This window comes from Delphinus delphis, chromosome 18, assembly GCF_949987515.2.
Source record: "Delphinus delphis chromosome 18, mDelDel1.2, whole genome shotgun sequence".
NCBI lineage: Eukaryota > Metazoa > Chordata > Mammalia > Artiodactyla > Delphinidae > Delphinus > Delphinus delphis.
Window position 1 is genome coordinate 68266710 of NC_082700.1, and position 21607 is coordinate 68288316.

The 21607-nt window shown below is 42.8% G+C and overlaps 1 protein-coding gene across 2 annotated transcripts in view; it reads left to right on the plus strand.

The window, feature by feature from the left end:
- PCCA (propionyl-CoA carboxylase subunit alpha) overlaps positions 1-21607 on the plus strand; it is a 355728-nt gene that overhangs the window by 321423 nt on the left and 12698 nt on the right. For both annotated transcript variants that reach the window (XM_059995774.1, XM_059995775.1), the window contains one exon: positions 19134-19274. In XM_059995774.1, the coding sequence (XP_059851757.1) occupies positions 19134-19274 (141 nt within the window). The remainder of the gene's footprint in view (positions 1-19133; positions 19275-21607) is intronic.

Sequence of the window (21607 nt, forward strand, 5' to 3'; positions counted from 1 at the left end):
TCTGCTTCTGAGAACTCGGCAGCGACAGCCAGCAAGGCTTCCACCGGCATTGTGGGCAGAGTGATTGCTGTCACTTCATGACACGTGGAAAACCTCGAGCTGGGATGACGGGGAGGCCTCCACTTGTCACAGGTAGAAATTAGAGGTGCAAGGTCTGTGCATAGAACACTGAGTTTGCTTCCATTGCTCAGCTTGGAACTGCTTCACCGGTTCTAAAATATCAGCAGCCTTTGCTCTTCCCAAAAGAGGCTTAGAAAATAAGTTGTTTTCCTTTGTCAGCATCAGTGTTCACGTACTGGAGACACTAGAGCTTATCGCCCTGGGAGATGGTCGTCGTCCTATTGGGATGTTGGGCTGAAATAAATGGCTTATCTATCCATTCCTTGGGATATAAGATATTAGTAAAATAGTTGTAATTCTGATAATGATGACTTCCAATGTTTGACAGAGAAACTGTTCCTTTTTTTTTTTTTTTTTTTCCTGGCCCAGGCATCACTATTTCTAGGCCACTCAGCTTTATCCTCAGCTCTCTTGTACTAGGTGACGTCTTTTATTTGGCAGGATGATAGACAAGGCATCCAGGATGCCTCAAGACAGACTTTCATGTTGGGACAAGTAACATTTTAGTAGAGTTGGCTCCAGCCTTTTGTGCTGTGCTTTCTCCCAGGAGAGCGCAGTGGCCAGTGTTCCCGAGGGGGCTGACGCTCTGGCTTCCACACTTCCACTGCCAAGCACTTTGCCACAGAGTAGCACATTGGCCCATCATGTTGACAAGGGTAAGACCAGAGCTCATGTGAACTTTGTCATACTTCCTGATGTAAACAAATTTTAAATATATTTGACGTTTTCAACAAGTTTTTTCTTTCACAGATGATGATTTTCAAAACAACACTAAAGAAGCCAGGAAAAAATATTTTGTGTGTTTCTGAGTCACAGGTGGCCTGAGAGTTTACTGGAGGTGCTAGTATTTTATTGTCTCCCCAAGAGTTTTGAAGGAATATTCATTTAAATCATGTTTCTGTCATTCAGAGGGAATGAATAACAGATTCATTTTTAAAAAATAAGATAGACAATATTTGAAACCCATTTTCAAATCACTCTAGGTCTCAAATCACCTCTGAAGTTAACTGAAGTAAGAAATTTGGCAAGAATGGAGTCCTGTCCAGGAGAGGATCTAAACAATTCTGGTTCAGTCCGTTTTCTCCTGGGGACTTTTTCAGATTGAGGTGATTAGTTTTAAAACAAATGGAGTTACTGGACTCTCCATATTCTAGTAAGGTTGTAGAAAGGTTGAAAGTTAAAAGTCAAACTTGTTCAGTGTATAATTTTCTCTTGCAGATGCCAGACCAAAGGCAACAGTGATCTAGCACTACATTTGTTGTCGTTTGTTGAGACTAGATAGAATTCTCCTTTAGGTATATTATAATTTTTTAATATTAAAGTTTCTTTTCAAGGGTTTTGTACTTAATAAGTTTGTTCAATAACATATGTATTCCATTTGAAGTTACCTTGCCAACTTTTCTAGGACTTTTTAGCTTCCCCATAGTTTTTAATAAACCAAGAGATCAAATGAATACTGCCCCAGTTGCCCAGATATTGGGCAGTTATGCCTGGTTTCAGTCCATCTAAAATGTGTACTCATTTAAAGAGAACCCCTCTCCAGGAGATACTTTGAGCCCAGTGCTGGTCTCCAACCTCAGAAGGTTACTTATGGAACCAGAGAGTCCTTCCACCTATATTAATGTGTTTCTTTTCCTCATCTCACCCTTCTAATAATGTATACGGTCTAACTCAGGGACAGCAACACTGAGGTCAAAGAAAAATTAACGAGAGAGAGAAACTGTAGACACCAAAACTTTGAAACATCAAATAGGCAAGACTGAATACATGCAAAAGGTACATTAAAGATGTTCCTTCCGTGAACAGGGTTATTAGTCTGCTCAGACTGCAATAACCAAGGACCACAGACTGGGTGGCTTAAATAGCAGAAATTTATTTTCTCACAGTTCTGGAGACTGGAAGTCCAAGATCAGGGTGTCAGCATGTTTGTTTTTGTTACCGAACTGAACTTGGGTCCACTCCCCCACCACACAGCAAAGCCAGTCTATTGACACCAGGTTGTGGTGAAGGAAGGTACAGCGTTTATTGCACCATGCCGAGCAAGGAGAATGGGCAGCTAATGCTCAAAAGACCTGAACTCCTTGATGGCTTTCAGGGGAGGGTTTTTAAAGGCAACACTTGGAGTGAGAGTTGAAGCTTGTGGACTTTTTTTTGATTGGTTGGTAGTGAGGTAACAGGGTGATGTTTCAGGAATCTTAATAATCAACCTTCTGGTTTCCACCAGTCTGGATCAGCAGGTAGTCACCATCCTCCACCTGGGTTGGGGGGTGGGTATTAGTTTTTGCAGAACAGCTCAAAGATATGCATCAGATTGTTGTGTGTATCCCTTGAGGAGGAACTAGGACTCTATTTTATTGCTGAACTATTGTGTAAGCTGTCATTACTTTTTTTGCTTTACTGCTTTTCCTTTGTTTCTGCATTCCCTCGCTTCCCTTATTAGTAACAGAGTCTGTTCTTTGGAACTCAGGGAAGTCGTAAGAGACTAAAGCCTTTTCCTTTTTTTTTTTTTTAATTTTCTTGGCTGCTGCACAGCATGTGGGATCTTAGTTCCCCCACCAGGGATCAAACCCACTCCCCTTGCATTGGAAGCATGGAGTCTTAACCACTGGACTGCCAGGGAAGTCCCTAAAGCCTTTTTCTACAGACAAGAAACAGGGAACACAGAGGGGCTTTTGTACTCCGGAGGGCCCTGCAGGGTCCTGCTGGGTTTCAGTTTCTTCTGAGGCCTCTCTCCTTGGCTTGCAGATGGCTGTCGTTTTCCCTGTGTCCTCACATGGTCTTTCTTCTGTGTGGGTGCACTCCTTGTGTTTCTTCCTTCTCTTATAAGGGCACCAGTCCTATTGCATTGAGCCCTACCCTTATGACCTCATTTAACCTTAATTACCTCCTTAATGGCCCTGTCTCTGCATTTAATCACATTGGGGGTTAGGGACTTCAACATGTAGAATTTGGGGAGACAGTTCACTTCATGACAAGAGTCATGGCAGTATTTACCATTCACAGGGCACTTTGTGTGCTGGAAATTGTGCCAGACAATTCACATACGTTATCTCATTCAAATCTTAAAATAGTTTTCTTACACAACTAAAAAAAAATTCTATAAGACAAGCAATATTCTCCCCCTTCTGTTGGTTGAGGAAATGAGACTAGAAAGTGAGGTGACAATCATAGGCCACACAAAGTCAGAAACTGAACCCCAGTTTTATGAAGAAAGAATATGTGAGAAGATTTTTCTAGCTAGAACAAGAGTCAAAGAAGCAGTGTAGTTCTCCCTAGTTCAGCTGAGTCTAGGGAGAGAAATGCTTCTCAGTGGACATGAGCTAAGGTCCTTGCTATAAACAGAATGATTGCTTCCCCAACCCAAGTTTATATGTTGAAACCTAACTTCCAATGTGATGGTATTTGGAAGTGGAGCATTTTGGAGTTGACTAGGACATGAATGGGATTAGTGCTTTATAAAAGGGACCCCAGAGGGATCCCTTGCCCCTTCTACCATTATGAGGACACAGCAAAAAGATGGCCATCTGTGAACCAGGAAGTGAGTCTCACCAGACCCCAGATCTGCCAGTGCCTTGATCTTGGATTCCCAACCCCCAGGACAGTGAGAAACCAGTGTCTATCATTTATGCGCCATGAGTCTATAGTATTCTGTTACAGCAGCCCAAATGGTCTAAGATAGTCCCATTAGAAAGGCTGTTCCAGTAGTGGAGAAGGGTGTCTTGCGTCCATGCTTCTCCAAGTGTGGCTCCTGGGAACCTGTTAGAAATGCAAGCTCCAACCCAGCCCTGAATCAGAAACTCTGGAGGTGGGGCCCAGCACTCTGGGTTTTAACGAGCCCTCCAGGCGAGTTTTGATGCTTCTGATTTGAAAACCGCTGCTCAAGCTAACTTAGTGGAAAGCATTGCCTTTGGTCAGCTGATGCCCCTTCTGCTCATTCCATATTTATCAAACAACCACTGACCATAATTTATGTACCACACTACAGTTAGGGGGTGTGCTAGTTCCCTTTATAAATATATTTCTGATTGTAGATTCGTAAGATGGTTTACACATCAGTTTCTTGTGCGCTTGACAGTGAAGCCGTCTAGCTGAGAATGATCCATTCTAAGCTTATTGGAGGAAGTGTGGTTTCTAAACCTGTGTAATGGAGGCCCAGAACCTGATTCAGGATGGCTTCACTAAGGTAGATGCCATGGAGTGAGGCTGCTCGATGGCAGCCACCCCATCCCATCTTCCTGGGACTCTCTCTTTCCAGTATTTGCAACCCAGAGCAAAGAACTGCAGGTCAGCAAAGAATATCTGAGATTCAGTACTCCTGGTCTCCAGATTATACAAGTGGAATATTTCTAGCGTTATTTCACAGCTACTGTGTAGCATTATTTAACAGTAATGGTAAAAGTTAGGTAGACCTTTTTCAACTTGATTAGACAGCTATCACTTACAAATTAGTCCACAGGGAAAAAGATCTTCACTTCTTTGACTAAAGGTCTCGGTGATTGCTTTTGGCATTTCCGGGCTTTCAGACTCTAAATCACTGAGTGGTGACAATTTGTAAGTTTAAGAGAACTTTATGATGATTGGTATGAACATTAGTATTTGAGACAATATGCACTTTTATGCGGGTGAAGGACAGAGACTTCCAAGAAATTATCATGGAGTCATTGCAACCAGGCAGAGTTATCTGTTACATACAGATAACAGGTCACGCTGTTGGGGATCATTAGAAAAAGAGGAAACAAATTTGAGAATAGGAGAGGGAGGTAGAACAGATGGCAGAATGCGTGATTTGTCCATGCAGCGTTGGGAAGGGTTGGAGAAGCTGAGCCGGGAGCATCCCCAGGGCCTTCAGGTCATATTTACAACTGGGCTTATAATTCTTGGGGACAAGGGAGCTGAGCCCTGGGTAAGAGGGCCTGACGGGGCCAGCTGGGGCTCTTCGGAGACATTCTGGAGTTGTCCAGGGCTGAGTTTGTGTGTTACAGAGAGGGTTGGGGATTTTCCCTCTGCTTCAGATGAGCTAAGCCTGTGAAAAGAAAAAGAAGTGACCTAAAGTTCTTTCTGTCTTAAACATCCTTGTGTTTAAAAGTTTACAGAGTGAGTCAAGGATGGCAAATGGCAAAACATCATGGATTTCCCCCTTTTCAGATAGGCTGACATCATTGTTGTATTTTACGCAGTGTAAAAGCATTTATAAACATGGATGTGAATGTTTATGTTTTTATAGATTTATGTGAGTAGATTTCTCAATACAGATTATTACTATGACTTCTGGGGAGTGAGACTGGAGGAGAGAGGGGATTGTTAGCTTGTTCTGCACACCTCTTATATTGTAGGACTTGTACAGCCAGCCTGTAACTGTTAAGTCCATAAAATACATCTTAAATTTTATAAGCGCTTTCAAGGTTCACTGAGTCCCCAGTTCTCTTTTCCTAGTAAATCTCAAGTTCCTCAAATATGACTTCTCCTGCCATGCGGAATTGGAAACACAGACCCAAAGTCTGGGGAAAGATTTTGGTAGTCGGATCAGCATAGGTAGGGTAAAGTTTCTGGTCAGGAGAGAACTCAGGAGGATTGAATAGAAGGCCAAATTATTAGGCTGACAATTTTATCAGAGGAAATTCCAAGTGAATTTCCGTGAGGATTAATAAGCTATGTATTTGTGAGATATGTGCTCTTTGAAAGAGATTTAGGTCCTTGTGTTTTCGTTAATTCTAGACCTACCCAGAGCAGCCTCCAATGTCTTCCCAGGGAACACGCCCAAGAATTCTGGCGTCTGAATTCTGACTTTTGAGATATTGTGATATAAATAAGAAGTATGTGTTTGGTCTTTGTCCCATTCCTGGCACAGAGCTCCTAAAACCCTTGGAATTTCCTAAGTGAAATGAGTGATGAAGGTAAAAGGAGTGTCTTTTGTGATTTATAAGGAGCCCCTCTCAACCACACGGGAGCTTAGGTTAATGCCCCGAGGTGGAGGGCTGGTAGGCAGGGAACCAACCGGGGATTGAAGAGTTGGAGCTCTGAGCCTCACCCCCAGCCTCGGGGAGGGGAGAGAGGCTGGAAGTTGACTTTATCACTAATGTCCAGTGATTTACTCCACCCGTGTCTGTGTAATGAAGCCTCCGTTTAAAAACTCTCTTAACCGAAGGGGTTTGGAGAGCTTCTGGATTGGTGAACATGTGGAGGTGCCGGGAGGGGACACACCTGCAGAGGCATGGACGTGCTGTACCTCTTCCCCCTGCTTTGCCCTAGGCATCTCATATCTGGCTGTTCCTTTGTATCCTTTTTATAATAAACCAGTAATCCAGGAAGTAAACTGATTTTGAGTCCGGTGGGCCATTCTGACAAATTATCGAAACAAAGGAGAGGGTTGTAGGAACCTCCAGTTTATAGCCAGTCTGTCAGAAGCACAGGTGACAACCTGGACTTGCAGTTGGCGTCTGAAGTAGGGGGCAGGCTCCTGAGACTGAGCCCTTAACCTTCGGAATCATAGCATCAGAATTGAATTGAATTGTAGGGACACCCAGTTGACATTCAAAGAGAGCTGGGGAATTGCTTTGCCGGGGGGTGGGGGGAATGCCCACACATTTGGTGGCCAGAAATATTCAGAGCAGAGTAGAGTATGAAAAAGAAGTGGGTTCTTTTCCCTTTTACTTAATTTCCCCTCTATCTGTAGACATGTATTAATAATAAAAACAACAAAAACAGTAGTAATAATGGCCATTAAATACCAATGTGGCATTTCCTGTGTTTTGAGCATTCCTCATAAAAGAATTCACTTAATCCTCATAACAGCCTTTTGGAATAGTTTGAAAAGGATAGGTGTTAACGCTGCTCTAAATGTTTGGTAGAATTCTCCTGTGAAGCCATCTGGTCTTGAACTTTTGCTTGTTGAGAGTTTTAAAGTTACCGATTCAGTTTCATTCCTTGTGCTTGGTATGCTCGTATTTTCTGTTTCTTCCTGGTTCAGTCTTGTCCCTTTCTAAGAATATGTCCATTTCTTCTAGGTTGTCCATTTTATTGGCATATATTGATAGTTATTCATCATATCCTCTTACGATCCTTTGCATTTCTGTGGTGTTGGTTGTAACTTCTCCTTCATTTATGATTTTATTGATTTTGGGGCCCTCTCCCTTTTTTCTTGGTGGGTCTGGCTAACGGTTTATCCATTTTGTTTATCTTTTCAAAGAACCAGCTTTTAAGTTTATTAATCTTTTCTGTTATTTTTTAGTTTCATTTATTTTTGCTCTGATCTCTATGATTTCTTTCCTCCTACTAACTTTGGGTTTGTTTGCTCTTCTTACTCTAGTCCTTTGGGTGTAAGGTTAGGTTGTTTGAGATTCTTCTTGTTTCCTGAGGTAAGCTTGTATTGCTATAAACTTCCCTCTTAGAACTGCTTTTTGCTGTGTTCCATAGGTTTTAGATCATTGTGTTTTAATTTTCATGTGTCTCTAGGTACTTTTTGGTTTCCTGTTTGATTTCTTCAGTGATCCGTTGGTTGTTTCTCACAACCTTTTGTCGTAGGCACTATTATGATCCGCAGTTTATAAACAAGGAATTCAAGATGTAGAAAGTTTAAGTTCTGTTTCCAGGCTCCTAGGTGGGGGAGTTAGAAGTCTTAAGTGTCTGACTCCAGATCCTAAAAGTTAAATCATTGTTCTTCCCTGAATCCCAACCTGGGAGGGTTTCTTTAAGAGCGGGGCTAAAATCAAAAAGCCTACCTCATATTGATCACATCCTTTGTAAGACTCATTTATATTTATATTTGTATTTATATTTATATTGTGTCATTCATGAATGTCTTTTCTCTCTGGCCAGATTATGGTGTTTGAGGTCAGGAGCCACTTTTCCCCCCGTTTATTGTGTATACTCATGTTGCCCAGGTATGCTTGATAAATGTTTTTGAGTGGATGAACCAAACTGTTTCTCTAGTTCACCACGCACCTCTTTAAGTCTCTAAGGCAAGGATAACCACAGAGTCCTGCACTGCCTGATCTAGAAGCTCTCTTAATACCAAAACCAACTTACTTTCTTTGATCTTAGAGTCAGATGTGGTGTTTGCAAAATTGAATGTTTGTTCCCAAATGTGGAACCACAGAGCTAGAACTATAACAGTTAGAAGTTACTGATCCACGATGACAATCTGAGATGTTTGAGAAGGAGACGGGAAATAATATTTGGTGAATAGTTACTGTCAGGCATTTCCTAGTTACTTGGCAAATCTTTGTTGATTTAATCATTTAATTATTATATTGATTTTATAAATGAAGAAATTTGTTCTGAGGAGTTAGGTCAGTAGGCCAAAAGGGGATGTCAGACTCAGGTCATTTGGCTTCAAAGACTTGTGTTTTTCACTTTTGCCATTTCCAGTGCGACAGACAGCCATACCTCCTGTTCCCTCGACTGGCACATGGCTTTTCAGGTCTCACCTACCTTCAGTGTTGTGTGTTCTTTGTAGTGCACAATGTGTAGCATGTCAGAAGTCCATTTAGTAGCCCTGGTTATGTCAGAATTCTAAGCTGTAAAATTGCGAAGCAGTAGAGACCCTCTGACAGAGATCATTCCCAGTAGCTTGGACCAGTGGTTGCTGGGCTGTGTAGGGAAGGAAAACTTCCTCTTCTGTCTTCTTTCATTCAGTGCCTAGAGCCTTGTAAATTAAACTAACAAGGCAGATTAACAAGAGGGGGAAGGTATATTACGTATACATGGGAGTTCATAAAGAAATGTCGCTTGAGGCAGTGAGAATTTGGGTCTGTATACCATCTCAACAAAGGGCAGTACAGTGTGGAGAAGAGGTTAGACAAAGGGGTTTGGGGCTTCTGGGGTAGCGTAAGTTGTGAGAAGATAACTAGGAAATGTGTGATTTTAAAAAGGCTGTTTAGTCAGGTTTATTATGCAGAGAAGAGTCCTCTCAGGTGATAAGAGTTGTCTTTGGAGTGGTGGCTCTCCTGGTGTGGGCGAGGGAGACACCTTTACAAAGGACATTTATGTCCAACTTTTAGACAGGAAGGGGAGGATAGAGAGCTAATTGCTTTCAGCTCAGAAGGGGCCTGTTGGGGGAGGCATGTGCTGTGATTCTCTGTAGTTGTTTTCTGCTCTGATCTTCTCGGTCAGCAGTTTACTACATGGTCGCACTGTCATCTGGAGCGTTGTTTGCTTTATCTTTACATGTTTTACTTTCTGCATTTCTGACCCATATAAGCCAGCATTTTGGTGTATTAGATTCTGAGTTTCTTCAGTGAACGCGTAATAGCAAAAATATTTTGTCATTTAAAAAATCCTTGTAAAGTCAGAGCATTGTTGAAGAGCGCCTGGCATTGGCCCACTTCCCAGGCCTCTGGTGCTCAGACTCAGCACTGAAGAACTTGCAGGGGAAGGCCAAGCTCGCCAAAGTCTTTTCCCCAAAGTTTGCTTATTCTGCACCCTGTAGACAGCATTACTTTAACTTGAGATGAACAAAGAATAATTCACAGAGAAGAGGGGTGGGGACATAGCAAAATGGTACACTTCCCTACCTGTGTGCTTATTTACATAGTTGTGGGTTTTTTTGTGGGTTTTTTTTGGCTGCGTTGGGTCTTCGTTGATGCACACAGGATTTCTCTAGTTGCGGTAAGAGGGGGCTACTCTTCATTGCGGTGCATGGCCTTCTCATTGCAGTGGCTTCTCTTTGTTGTGGAGTATGGGCTCTAGGCACATGTGCTTCAGTAGTTGTGGCACACGGGCTCTAGAGCACAGGCTCAGTAGTTTCGGCGCACGGGCTAGGTTGCTCCGCGGCATGTGGGATCTTCCCCAGCCAGAGCTCGAACCCACGTCACCTGCATTGGCAGGCAGATTCTTAACCACTGCGCCACCAGGGAAGTCCCCATAGTTGTGTTTTTATAACATTTCCTGTAAGCTGATGCTGCCCTAATTATAGATTTTCAAGAGAATGTTTCGTTGTACCCCAAATTATACAGTGCTTTAAAAAGGCATCTTCTTTAACTGGTTTACCAAATACCTTATAAACTCGTAATTACATAAAGCAATTCAGGATGCAGAATAGAAACAGCCTGTAATGTTAACAGATGTTAGCTGGTACTATTTGGGTACAAGGCTTTCAAAGATCTATAGTATTTTTCTTGTGTAGAATAGAAAGAAATGACTCATTATAGTCCTAACATGTCACGGAGGCTCCTGATCAAACAGAATGCACATGTTCTATTTTGTGAGTTCTGTACAGTGTACTGTCAATGGACTTGCCTTTGTGGATGGGAAAGTGCCACTTATCCCAGCAAATTACCTTTGTGGCATATGTTAGACAGCTTGTGGGCACCTGGGCGAAGCAGAGGCTGGGCGCCTTTATCAGGGCACACGTGCACACAGCGTCCCACGGCGCCCAGCTCCAGGGAAGTTGTCCCATTAACAGACTCCTTCAGGAACCCGCTGATGACTTGCTTTCCAAGCTCCCCTTCCCTGCAGACCGGGAGTGGGGCTGGCTCCCCGTACAGTAGCTTTTCTTCTTTTCTATCATTTTTGGGTTTGTATTAAGACACAAGTGTTTCAAATTACAAGGAAAGTAACCTCAGTGGAGCCCAACTGAGGAAATCAATCCTATTAAGTGCTGGATTTAATGTTTAATTAATTTCAATTTAATTTTCAGCACTATTGTTAAAAAAGGAAAGTTGCTTATCTTAGGATATTAGAATTGGAAGGACCCTTGTGATTAAAACACACAATAAGAAAAATTAGGTTAGATTTTTGCATTGTTGACCAACATCCCCTCTCCAGAGGATGTTGTGTTTTAGGAACTAGCTGGAGATGTACACAAACTTACTAACTCATTTCATCGAAGTTTTGATATTAGCCTTAAGTTTTTTTCTGGAAACCTTTCCCTTTTTAGCCAGCATTTTGAAAGGTGAGTTGCTGAAATGGACTTCATGCATTTTTGTTGTTTTATTTTGTTAGAATGTACTTCCCATCTCTATTTTTGTGATTCTTCCGTCAAACACTGCCCTTAATGAGATTGTTGCTTACTGCCGTCGAGGCTCCTTGTGGCGCATTGAAGTCGAGGCTCCTTGTGGCGCATTGAAGTTCAAGAACCAACTTAGCAGTTAAAAAAATGAAACCTTGAGGCTAGATTGATTCATAAATGTAGCTGGACGTGTTGAAAGTGACATATTATGTCACTGCAGCATATTGACAGTGTCAATTGCATGTCCTTAAACAGCTAACCTAACTGAATGATTTACTTTGTGTTTAACTGCCTTTTTCGATTAAAGGGAGCAAATGCTGAGGAACTGGGACGCAATATCAGAAGCCATATATTTTCTCCTGTTAACACCAGCGTCGCTGACCCACAAGTGAGGGGCGTGTTGGAGTTTTGCTGTAGGCTGGGCTACTCTAGTTTAAGTGGTCTAAACAAGTGATTAATGATCAGGAGTGGGCCCTTACCCTGCTTCCAGAGCTTTCCTTCAGTGCGTTTCCATTTCTGTCACCTTGCTGCACGCTTGGGAGGCCTTATGTCAGAGTAGCTCACACTCTTTGCTGGCATTTGTTTCCATTTCAAGGGCCCTTGATGTTCCTTCAGAGTTGCTTTCTTTTTTTTTTTTTAAGTATTATTTAGCATTATGACCCAGACCTTAAACTGTGGACTTTGCAGTTGTAATACAGGTGTTCTGTTGCTCCCAACCAAGGAGCTGCCGGACTTTTCCCCCCAAGTTGCAGAGGTGATAACTTGAACGAGACGTTCTAGTTTCTTGGGACCTTGTTTTGTTGTCTTGCACGTTAATGTGGTGTTTGTATTTCACAAGGCTAAACCGTATATAGTATTTCTTAAATGTGCATTTGCAATAGATGGATATATTAACTGTTACTATCAAGTTGAGAATTTGAACTATTAACTTTACTATAATAAAGTTTTGTTATAACGGTGCTAATTACTAAGCAGCTGAATTTGTGGAAAAGTGCACAGCAGTAATTTGCACCTTATTGTTGCTTTGCTATTAAAAAAAAATTGTGAACACTTGAGCTTCCAAAGAGCACGTTATCTATGGATCTTTAACAGCTGGACTTCTTGAGTATAGCATTTGGTGTCTGTATTTGTGCTTCTGAGATGCTCATTTTACACTGATAAGAGCTGTTGCGTGCTGAATGGGACATTTTAACAAGGAAGGGACAGCATTTTAAATCACTATGTGCTTTTGTTTATTATTTTTTTCTAGTTTTAGGAAAAAAAAACAAGAATAAAGATCTCCTTTCTCGTTCCTCCCTATCTATGTGAAATCACGAACTGCAGTAGTCGGATCTGAGTGTTCTGGTGATGGCATTGCCATTGTTTCAATGGCAGATAAAAATGGTTCTCTTCTGTTGGCTTCACATCCTCAGTAAATGCTTCTACATCATTAAAATCTTATTGAAATGGGAGGGAAGGGGGCAGGGTACAACCTTTAAAAGAGTGAGACATAGACATAGGACAAGATAAAAACTGGTTAGAACCAACTAGGTCCAAGATGGCAGAAGATTGGACTTCCAGTAAATCCTTAAACCTCATTATATGCTCATCGTAATACATTAGCATGCTAAACCACACGCCCACCAGCACCATGGCAGTTTCAAGGCCCACCATCAAAGATCAAAAAGTGGGTGGTGGCCCACCTCCTGGAAATCTCCGCCCCTTTCCCTGAATAATCCTCCCACTCATTAGCCTATGAGATTACCCAGCCCATAAAAACTAACCACCCCATATTTCGGGGCCTTTCTCCTTCTGAGATGGCCCACACTCTGTGGAGTGTGTTTCTCCCAAGGCCATTCTTGCCTTTTGAGACAGACTGCATTCTGTCTGTGGAATGTGTATCTCTCTAAATAAATCCATCTCTCTTTTTTTTTCTTTAACATCTTTATTGGAGTATAGTTGCTTTATAATGTAATAAATCCACTTCTTACCTATCACTCTCTCACTGAATTCTTTCTGCGATGAGACTTAAAGAACCTGAGCTTCATTAAGTCCTGAGACGAGATGTGTGATCTCGATTAAAAGACCGTGGTTTCAAGTCCCATCTGAGTTGTGCCGTTTAATTTTCACACCCCTAAACCAGCACAGGTTTGTTTTGTATTTTGCTTTGGTCTATAAGAACAACCTCAAGTCTTGGGAAAAACTTGTTTTTGCCCTGTGGATGTGTCAGAAACGTCTGCTTCAGGTAGTTTCCAAGTGTTACTTAGTAACCTATGATCCAAAAACCCTGTTAAGGTGCTCCAACTATTTGAAAACTACACGTTCCATATTTTTATAGGCGTATATTCAGATTAATTCCACCTGCCTCTTATTTGGATTTCTGGCAGCTAGGAACTTTTTAAAGGAATTTGTGTTTTTAAAAAGAAATGCGAAAAATTAAATTTTCTTTCCTGATTCAAGAGTTCTTCTGTACTTTTAAGAGATCCTGTTCATGGGCAGAAAGGAGAGGTTTCAAAGGAACCTCATCTCCATATGGTTTTACTCGATAATCCTTTATCCAGCATCTTCGACCCTCATTCCTTTGCTTTCTTGCCTGTGGCTACATTTCTATCTCTGCATCAATTAGCACAGTGATTTATACAACAAGCAAGCAGTTTAGAGGTAATGGTACACAATTAACATCTCATTCCACCATAAAGGGTATGCTAAATACCCCAGTCATTGCTTTCTCTGCCTGGAATTGAAATAAGTGTTTGTCCTAATTCATATGCTATCTGATGTGAAGTGGGCCTGCTTTGTACTGCACTACACCATTAATCTAATTATAGATAGCTGCAAATGAAGTGCTGTCTGAGCCGGGAGATTGAAGAAAATAGCCTTTTGTCATTTAGCATGACTCTGTGAAGCAGGATCACACTTTACAGGGCAGTACTGCAAAATGGAGATCTCAATAATATTGCTGCCTGTTGCATCTTTTCTAATTACAACAGCATTGTAAACACAACTGGGTGCTGATATAAATAGAGCTGTAGATATGCTGTCATGTGGGTTGTCGGAGAAAGTCCTCCGAGTGCTGCTGGATTAAATGATGCATCCTTGATTGACAGCTACCTTGAGACCGTACCGATGGAGCTGTCACAGCGTTATGCTAACAGGCCGGCCCGGTGACTGTGGCGGTGCCAGGCGCTCTAACTGCTGTCTCTTCATTCCCCCTTCTTCGCCTGGGTGCACCTCCAGCAGGACAGCGCCAGCTTCAATTCTGTGTGCTTTCAGTATTGTTTCATGAACATTTTTGTTGGTTTGGTTTTGTAGGGACTGATGCTGAATGAAGTAGAGGGGGAATGTATTTTGCCTGGCTTGGAACCCTCGCTTTGTTCTTCTGCCAGTGTTAATTATGTATCCCACGAAGACTGTAGGAAAGGAAAACAAGGTTGAATTACAGTTCTAATCCCACCTAAATGCTTTATATCTTGTGGGGTTGGTTTTTTTTTTTTTCCTATTTTTCTGAAACACCGATGTTTTCAAAGATGCATGCTCATTTTTGCATCTAGTCATTTCTGTCACTTTAAAAACATTGACAGTTTACCTCTGGCTCAGAGTTAGGAAAGTAGACTTTTAGAGGAGCATTTGAGTGTTAGCTCACTGCCATGCGGTGGAAATGAAGACACAGCTTAAGGGTTGGAGACCCTTGGGGCAGAAGGTGTAAAACTTTGAATGAGAAGAGATCCTTGTATTTGAAGAAAGGTTTTTGCCACCTTACTTAGTGAAGGTCGATGTACAGTCTAAGGCCAGTGCTTCAGGATGTTAAGGTAATTGATGAAAAGTAACTGACAGTGAAGCTTCATCATTTAACCTTGAGTCCGTGTCGGCTGAGCGGACCCACAGGCGATGTGAAAAAGCATGAGCAGTGCATCAGCTGTGTGCTCCTCATCGTGGGGAGGATGACGTAGGGAAGAAAACTGGAGCTGAGCCTACTTTGCGAGGAAAGACAGGAGAGGCTCTGAAATCACGACTGAAAAAATGCATAAACAAACTGGACGCACTCCTCTGGGAGGGGCCCCCAGACCCCTGAGTCTCACAAGCACGTGAGCACGTGGGATGTGTTACACCGCTGGTAGATCTGGAGGCCTTGGGGAGAAGTAGGGATTTAAGCCCCATGAGGAGATGCATGTGCTAAACTAACACGGACACCAGCAGGACGGTGTGTCGTGTGACCATCTGAGGGCAGCGTGTCCACCATGAGGGCTCTTTGCTGCCCCGGGGCGCCTAGTGGGGTGTGTGCAGGGCACGGCTGGGCATGCCCACTGGCAGGATGTTTTCGTTAACCAAGTCTGATTAAAAAGCCATCTCTCCCCCCAAAACCAGGACTGGCCCTCTCCTCCGCCAGCAGCCGCCCAGCTCTGCCCCCCACCTTTTCCCTGTGGTCAGGTTCCCTGTTAAGAGCTGTATGTTCATTTTTGTAACAGTTCCATTGTGTTCCTTTTAATTGTCCATCTCTTATAGTTTTCTTCCTGATCCTTTTTACGTCTGGTATGATTTTTCTCTCTTTCTTTTGAACTTTTTGGGAGAAATTTTCTTGTTAGACATGGTTTTACATTGCAGACACCACAAAATTAATTTGCTTAGAAGCCGGGCCTGGGGTTATTTGACCATAGCTAGGTTATTAGGTAAGGCCTCTCTCCCGCCTGTTGGTGCCCTGTGGGTCGGGGAGCTGGAGCCCGGGAGCACCTGCTTACATTGCGAGGTGTGTTTTCAAGAATTTAATCATTTGACTGTGGTTTGGAGAGCACCTCCCTACACCCCCGGGGCGAGGTTCCATCCTCATGAGCCCGGGAGCAGCTCAGCTTCCGGCCCCACCAGCAAGCAGGCTCGAACCCTGATTGCTGACATCTCTCCAGACCTTGCAGAGGGAGTACCTCTGGCTTCTGCCAGGATTGTGCTTCTCTGTCCCGTCAACGAGCCTTTAACATCTTGGCCTCCCACCCCCAAAACATCGAGTTGGTGGTCTCTCTGCTTGAAAACAATAACAACAACAACTGAAAATCAAAACTCTCCAGGAAAGTTCTAAGGAGCCCATGAGGAATATTCAAATACTTAACATAAAATCAAAGCCTGCACAGGTCACGGGGCATTTTCCTGAAATCTCTCACCCCGTTGGCTACTCTGCCCGTGCCCCCTAAGAATTCAGAGGAACCAATAAATAGCAGTTTTGATCATAAGCTCTGAAAGCCCTAGTGTACATTCTTAAATGACTTCTTTTCTGAGGCATCGAAAAGCTTTTACGGTTCTCACCAGGCAGTTCATTCTGATGGGCCCATATGCTGCTCTCCGCTCAGCTCCCATCCTGGCCTGCGCCCCGTGCCCCGCTGCATCGCCAGCCAAGGGGTTGTTTCCAGAAGCCGTGTTTGTGTGGGCACGCTGAAGGTCAGGGCAACATCAAAGGTAGTCTTAAAAAGAGAACCTTCTCTCTGCCGCCGCTTTTTATATTCAGAAAGGTCATGTCTCAGCCAACTATGTGCAACAGGGCCTCTCCTGAGGCACTTACACCGTTGTTATTTTTTACTTGTGATTACAATAAGTCGCTTATCCCCCAAACAGATTTAAGAACAATAAACAAATACAAAAGGAAAAGGAACATCTCATCAATAACAAAGGCTGCATCTGAAGGCATTGAGTTTTGTGACTCTTTTACATCTCTTTCCAAGCAAAGCAGGAGTCCTACAGAGAAAGGAATCCAAAGATATGAAAATTATAAAAATAGTAAAAGGATCCAGTTTGAGTCAGGATCTTGTCATTTCTGGGGAGACATGGAGCTTGGGACAGTCTTAGCATTTTATTTCTATTAAGGCTCGTTTGTGATATAGCTAAAATTAGTTTTTAAGGGTATATATCCACGGTGGTGAAATGTGATAAGTCATATTGTCCTCAGTGTAGAAAGATACTTTCCCTGAGTTCACATTTTGAAGTCAAATTGTGCGAAAAACAAGAAGAAAAAAGATCTGTACGCTCCGGGGAAAACCAGCCAACTGGGCCCAATGCTGAGCAGTCACGAGGAGGAGCTGCACAGGGTGGTGCCAGCCAGGAAAGTAACTTTTTTTTGTTGACCTCGATGCTTCTAGTGATGTTGGATTTTCTTCTCCAAGGCAGACAGAGCACAGATACTGAAACTGTGCAATTTGGTACGATTATATTCTCCCCTCTCCCTGTAGCCCCCCTCCCATAGATTTAATGAAGGACTCTGAGGTACAGTTCGTCGTTGATAAATAGCCCCTCTGCCTAGAATGTTTATTAGACTGACAGCAGAATGCACTCTCCTTGCTTTTTTCCCTCACCACTTATGACTCAGATGAATCTTAATAGGAGCAAAAAGCTTTTATTTGCACTGTAATTTCACTTAAGGATCATATCCTTCCGAAACTGGCAGACACTTACTTGTACGTCTTGATTGCAAAACACACTCAGGAGTAAAGAAACATGCAAAAGATGTTATTATTCAACCTGTCACAGTGTCGCAACCTGCTTGGAACTGAGGCCATCGAAGCTCTTCTGTGGACCCTCCCGCCACGCCTTTTGAAACCAGGCCCCGTAGAGAGCACACTTAAGAGATTTCATCGCCCCTGGACAGAGTTAAGGGTGATTCCATTTTGCTTGTGCCTCCCTGCCATCACGATGCCCACAGGAGGCTTTGAGTTACAGCAGCTTTTTCCGAACAAAATGGAGCTGCCTGGATACTGCATCTGTCTTCCCCCAGGGAAATGCACTTTGGTAGAAATTTGAAAATCTTCAGGTGGTGGTTCCAACTTCACCAAGTAACACTTCCTCCAGCCATGTTATTTTATTTCTGTTTGAACAGAGCAAACTGTGGCTCATGTGTTTATTCACAGAGATCTAGGATTTTTCCCGCCAGGCAGAAATTCCCTTTATTAGAAATGTTCTGTTTGACTGAACTGCCTTTAACGTACCCCTCATTATTTGAGAGCCACCTACAAAATGTGCCATTAAAGTACTGGGCTGTGCAGATCTTTTTTTTTTTTCTTTAATTTATTTGTATTTTTTAAATTAATTTATTTTTGCCTGCGTTGGGTCTTTGCTGTGTGCGGGCTTTCTCTAGTCGCGGCGAGCGGGAGCTTCCCATTGCGGTGGCTTCTCTTTGTTGCGGAGCAGGGGCTCTAGTCGTGCGGGCTTCAGTAGTTGTGGTGCGTGGGCTCAGTAGTTGTGGCTCGCGGGCTCTAGAGCGCAGGCTCAGTAGTTGTGGCGCATGGGCCTAGTTGCTCCACGGCATGTGGGATCTTCCCAGACCAGGGCTCGAACCCGTGTCCCCTGCGTTGGTAGGCGGATTCTTAACCACTGTGCCACCAGGGAAGCCCTGCAGATCGTGTTTCTGTCAGTGGTTTTAAAATCTAGAATTATTGCCTCTTAGTGCAGAGGATATTCACATTATATTTCATCTCTATCAACTATAACCATCTTGTTACATTGGAAAGAGCACGTAGTGTTGTGCCTAAAAAGAAAAGCTAACTTTTTCGGTCGTGAACATAACATTTTATGCCCCTGGAAAAAATGTGTGTTTTTAAATATTATTTTGCCCAAAATGAACACCAAAAACCCTTTGTCTTAACTTACTGATACATAAGTCCAGCCACTGTCTTGGGGGGAGCAGGCAGTTTGACACGGCTGTCTGCTGCCACCTACCGGTGTCTTATGGCAGCACCCCTTTCTCCCGTGGGCTGGCCCAGCTGTGGAATTTGTGTCGATTGGGATTAGTTTGTAAGTGGTGAAGGGAATACAAAGAAATTCTCACTGTTTTCTTTATAAAGTTTTGAGGTGTTTTTTTTTAAAAGATACAGGGTGATTACTATTTATCATTAATTAATTACCAGAGTAGTTCTACTTCCAAGAAATTTCTTAAACAACCGGCTCACAACATATGGCAGGAACAAACTAATATATTTTGCTTTTGTGTACAATTATGAAAAACCACTTGACTTGAGAGATGGTGTAATTTAAAAGCTAAAAACTGATTTTGAATGAATGCTACATTTGAGGAAAAGTTCATCATTTAATCTCACTTTCTTTTCCCTTTAAGTACAAGGTGCATATCCTAACCAAACTTGCCGCAGAATTGAACAAATTTATGCTGGAAAAAGCGGCTGAGGACACAAGCAGTATTCTGCGCTCCCCAATGCCTGGCATGGTGGTGGCCGTCTCTGTCAAGCCTGGGGACCTGGTAAGGACCGTACTTCTGTGTGTGTCTGTGTGTGTGTCTCGGGGCTGTTGCAGGCTGAAGCAGGATCTCGTTCTTGAGTCATACGACCCCACAAAACAGCAGAGGAGCTTTTGTGCATTCTTTGTCCAACAGTTTCACATCTGAATTAGGTTAGTAACAATATCTCTGAGTGCCTCTCCTCCCAAATGACCGGGGACTGGAACAGAAATAAGGCCAGATTCATTGTTTTTTTGGCAAATTTAGTGTTTCAGGAAGCGTTTCATTTAAAATTTCTGTTTACTCTTTAGCTCTCTGTGGTTTAAGCATCCTTAGAGAAGTCATGCCAAGAAATGATCCCCCGATGGGGGAATTTTTTGCACATATTCTGGAATAAATAGGAAGGGTACTAAGGAAAGTTAATTCCGTAATCTGTATAGTACCAGAGCACTTCCGAAATAAAATTTAGGATCACAGTTTGAATTTTTTCATCTTGACCTTGTGACATCAACGCACAAATCAAAGCTATGTTAATATTTCCTCACATGTTCAGTCTCAAGGTAGCATGCTATGGACAAAAGGATACATTCACTGTAGCAGCACATAGATAGAAATCTATTGATCAGCAGCAAAAGTAAATAGAAGACAAAGATGCAACCAGAAGGTTTCTAGGGAGCGCTTAAGTCCCCACATTTTTGTTTATGTGCCGGAAGATAACATCCAAACATGACGGTCTTTAATGGATGATACGGTGATTCCATTTTGTATTTCAATTATGTCACAGGAGTTTATATATTTTCCTATAAAGATTACATTAAAACTGCCTCTGTATTTCTTTATTAACGTAAGTAAAATAACGTTGAGGAAAACTCATGTAGTTGGTTGGCATTAGCTTCTAGAAAAGTACTTACAGTAGATGAACATTAAAAAAAAATGATCAGTTTCAGCTGTTTAAATGATTAGCCCTGAAACTGATATGTAAAGTTGGAAAACTGACTCAACAGTTGCTTTACCTGATGATATAGAAATGGAACAACTACCAGCTTTTCTAGAAGAGCATAAAAGAGGTTCAGGAGCTGTGAATTGTTAGGCTTACTTTGAAAGCATTGACATTGCTGGAAGAAAACACTCATTAACACACTAGTGTTAAGGATTTGGGAGAGGCGATGCTTAATGAAGATTCTGTGTTGAGTGTCGGGGAGGGGTTTGTCTTGTATCTGTTGGTTCTGAAGGATTAGGGCCCTGAGAAGACAGCCCCTTGGCCTTGACGTTAAGAGTGTCTACACTCACTACATTACCAGAGCAGTCAGGACAGTCTCCTGGTGACTAGAAGTGTAGGTTGGTAAACAGCGGGAGGGGTTCTTGTTGTTGTTTCCATTTTCCTCCTTAAGCTTATTCTGGAAGCCACAGAGGCTGTGTGCAGCCATCCTGAGCTTGTCAGGCCTAACTGTGTGGCTTTAATTATAAAATCACATTTGTGCTTGGAAAAAGAAAAATACACATTTCACTGAAATCCTCACTTTTCTAACACCTGAGTCAGACAGAATCTGAGAGGAGGGAGGAGGAGGGGGTGGCAGCCCCTGCTGGGAGCCTGCTGGGGGGGCAGTTCAGGCTGTCAGCTCCCCTCCCCAGAGAGCAGGGGGCCTGCAGCCTCCTTGTTGCCAGCAGCTGCTCCAGATACCAGAAGGGCTTAGCTTTCGTACTTTCCATTTCCTGCTTAAGAAGTTAACGTGGGAAAGGCAGGGCTTTTGGTGGAATGGAGCAGTGTGGTGTTAGTCTCGGTTCGTGGGGGGAGCTCAGATACTGGAAACCACCACTGATAATTAAACGTGGGTATTCAAGACTGGTTTGGTTTGAGAAGGAACTGGGGCCTCTATTTTATGTATTTCTCTAAAGTCAGAGCACACCGTGGGGGGTTGGGGGGTGGGTTGCTGAACCGCCTCCTGGTCTCCGGGTCCCCTTACTTGTAAATAAATGCTCTGCACACGCATGTGCCTGGGCTGGTCACGGAAGGCCTGCTTTCATTCCTCTCTCTAGCTTCCAGTGCCACTTTTGGTCCTGGCAGAACTTCCTTCCATATTCTGTACCATTGTGTTTTGATAAGACAGTATTTTCCCTTGAGTTATTATTTGTGAAAAGTGTCCCAAACTGCTAATAGCTAAACCAAAAGCAGGGGGTGGGATGTTTGATCGTCGGCTCTTATAACAACTTCTAGAGTTAAATCTGCCTTGTGTAATTAAAACAGTCGAAAATTTCCTTGGACCTAAGGCACGGCACATACTTGAGGCCTTTATAAGAAAATAACACTTGTAGCTTTTAAGTTTTGCGGTTGAAGATTATTTTAACACTGTAGGGCG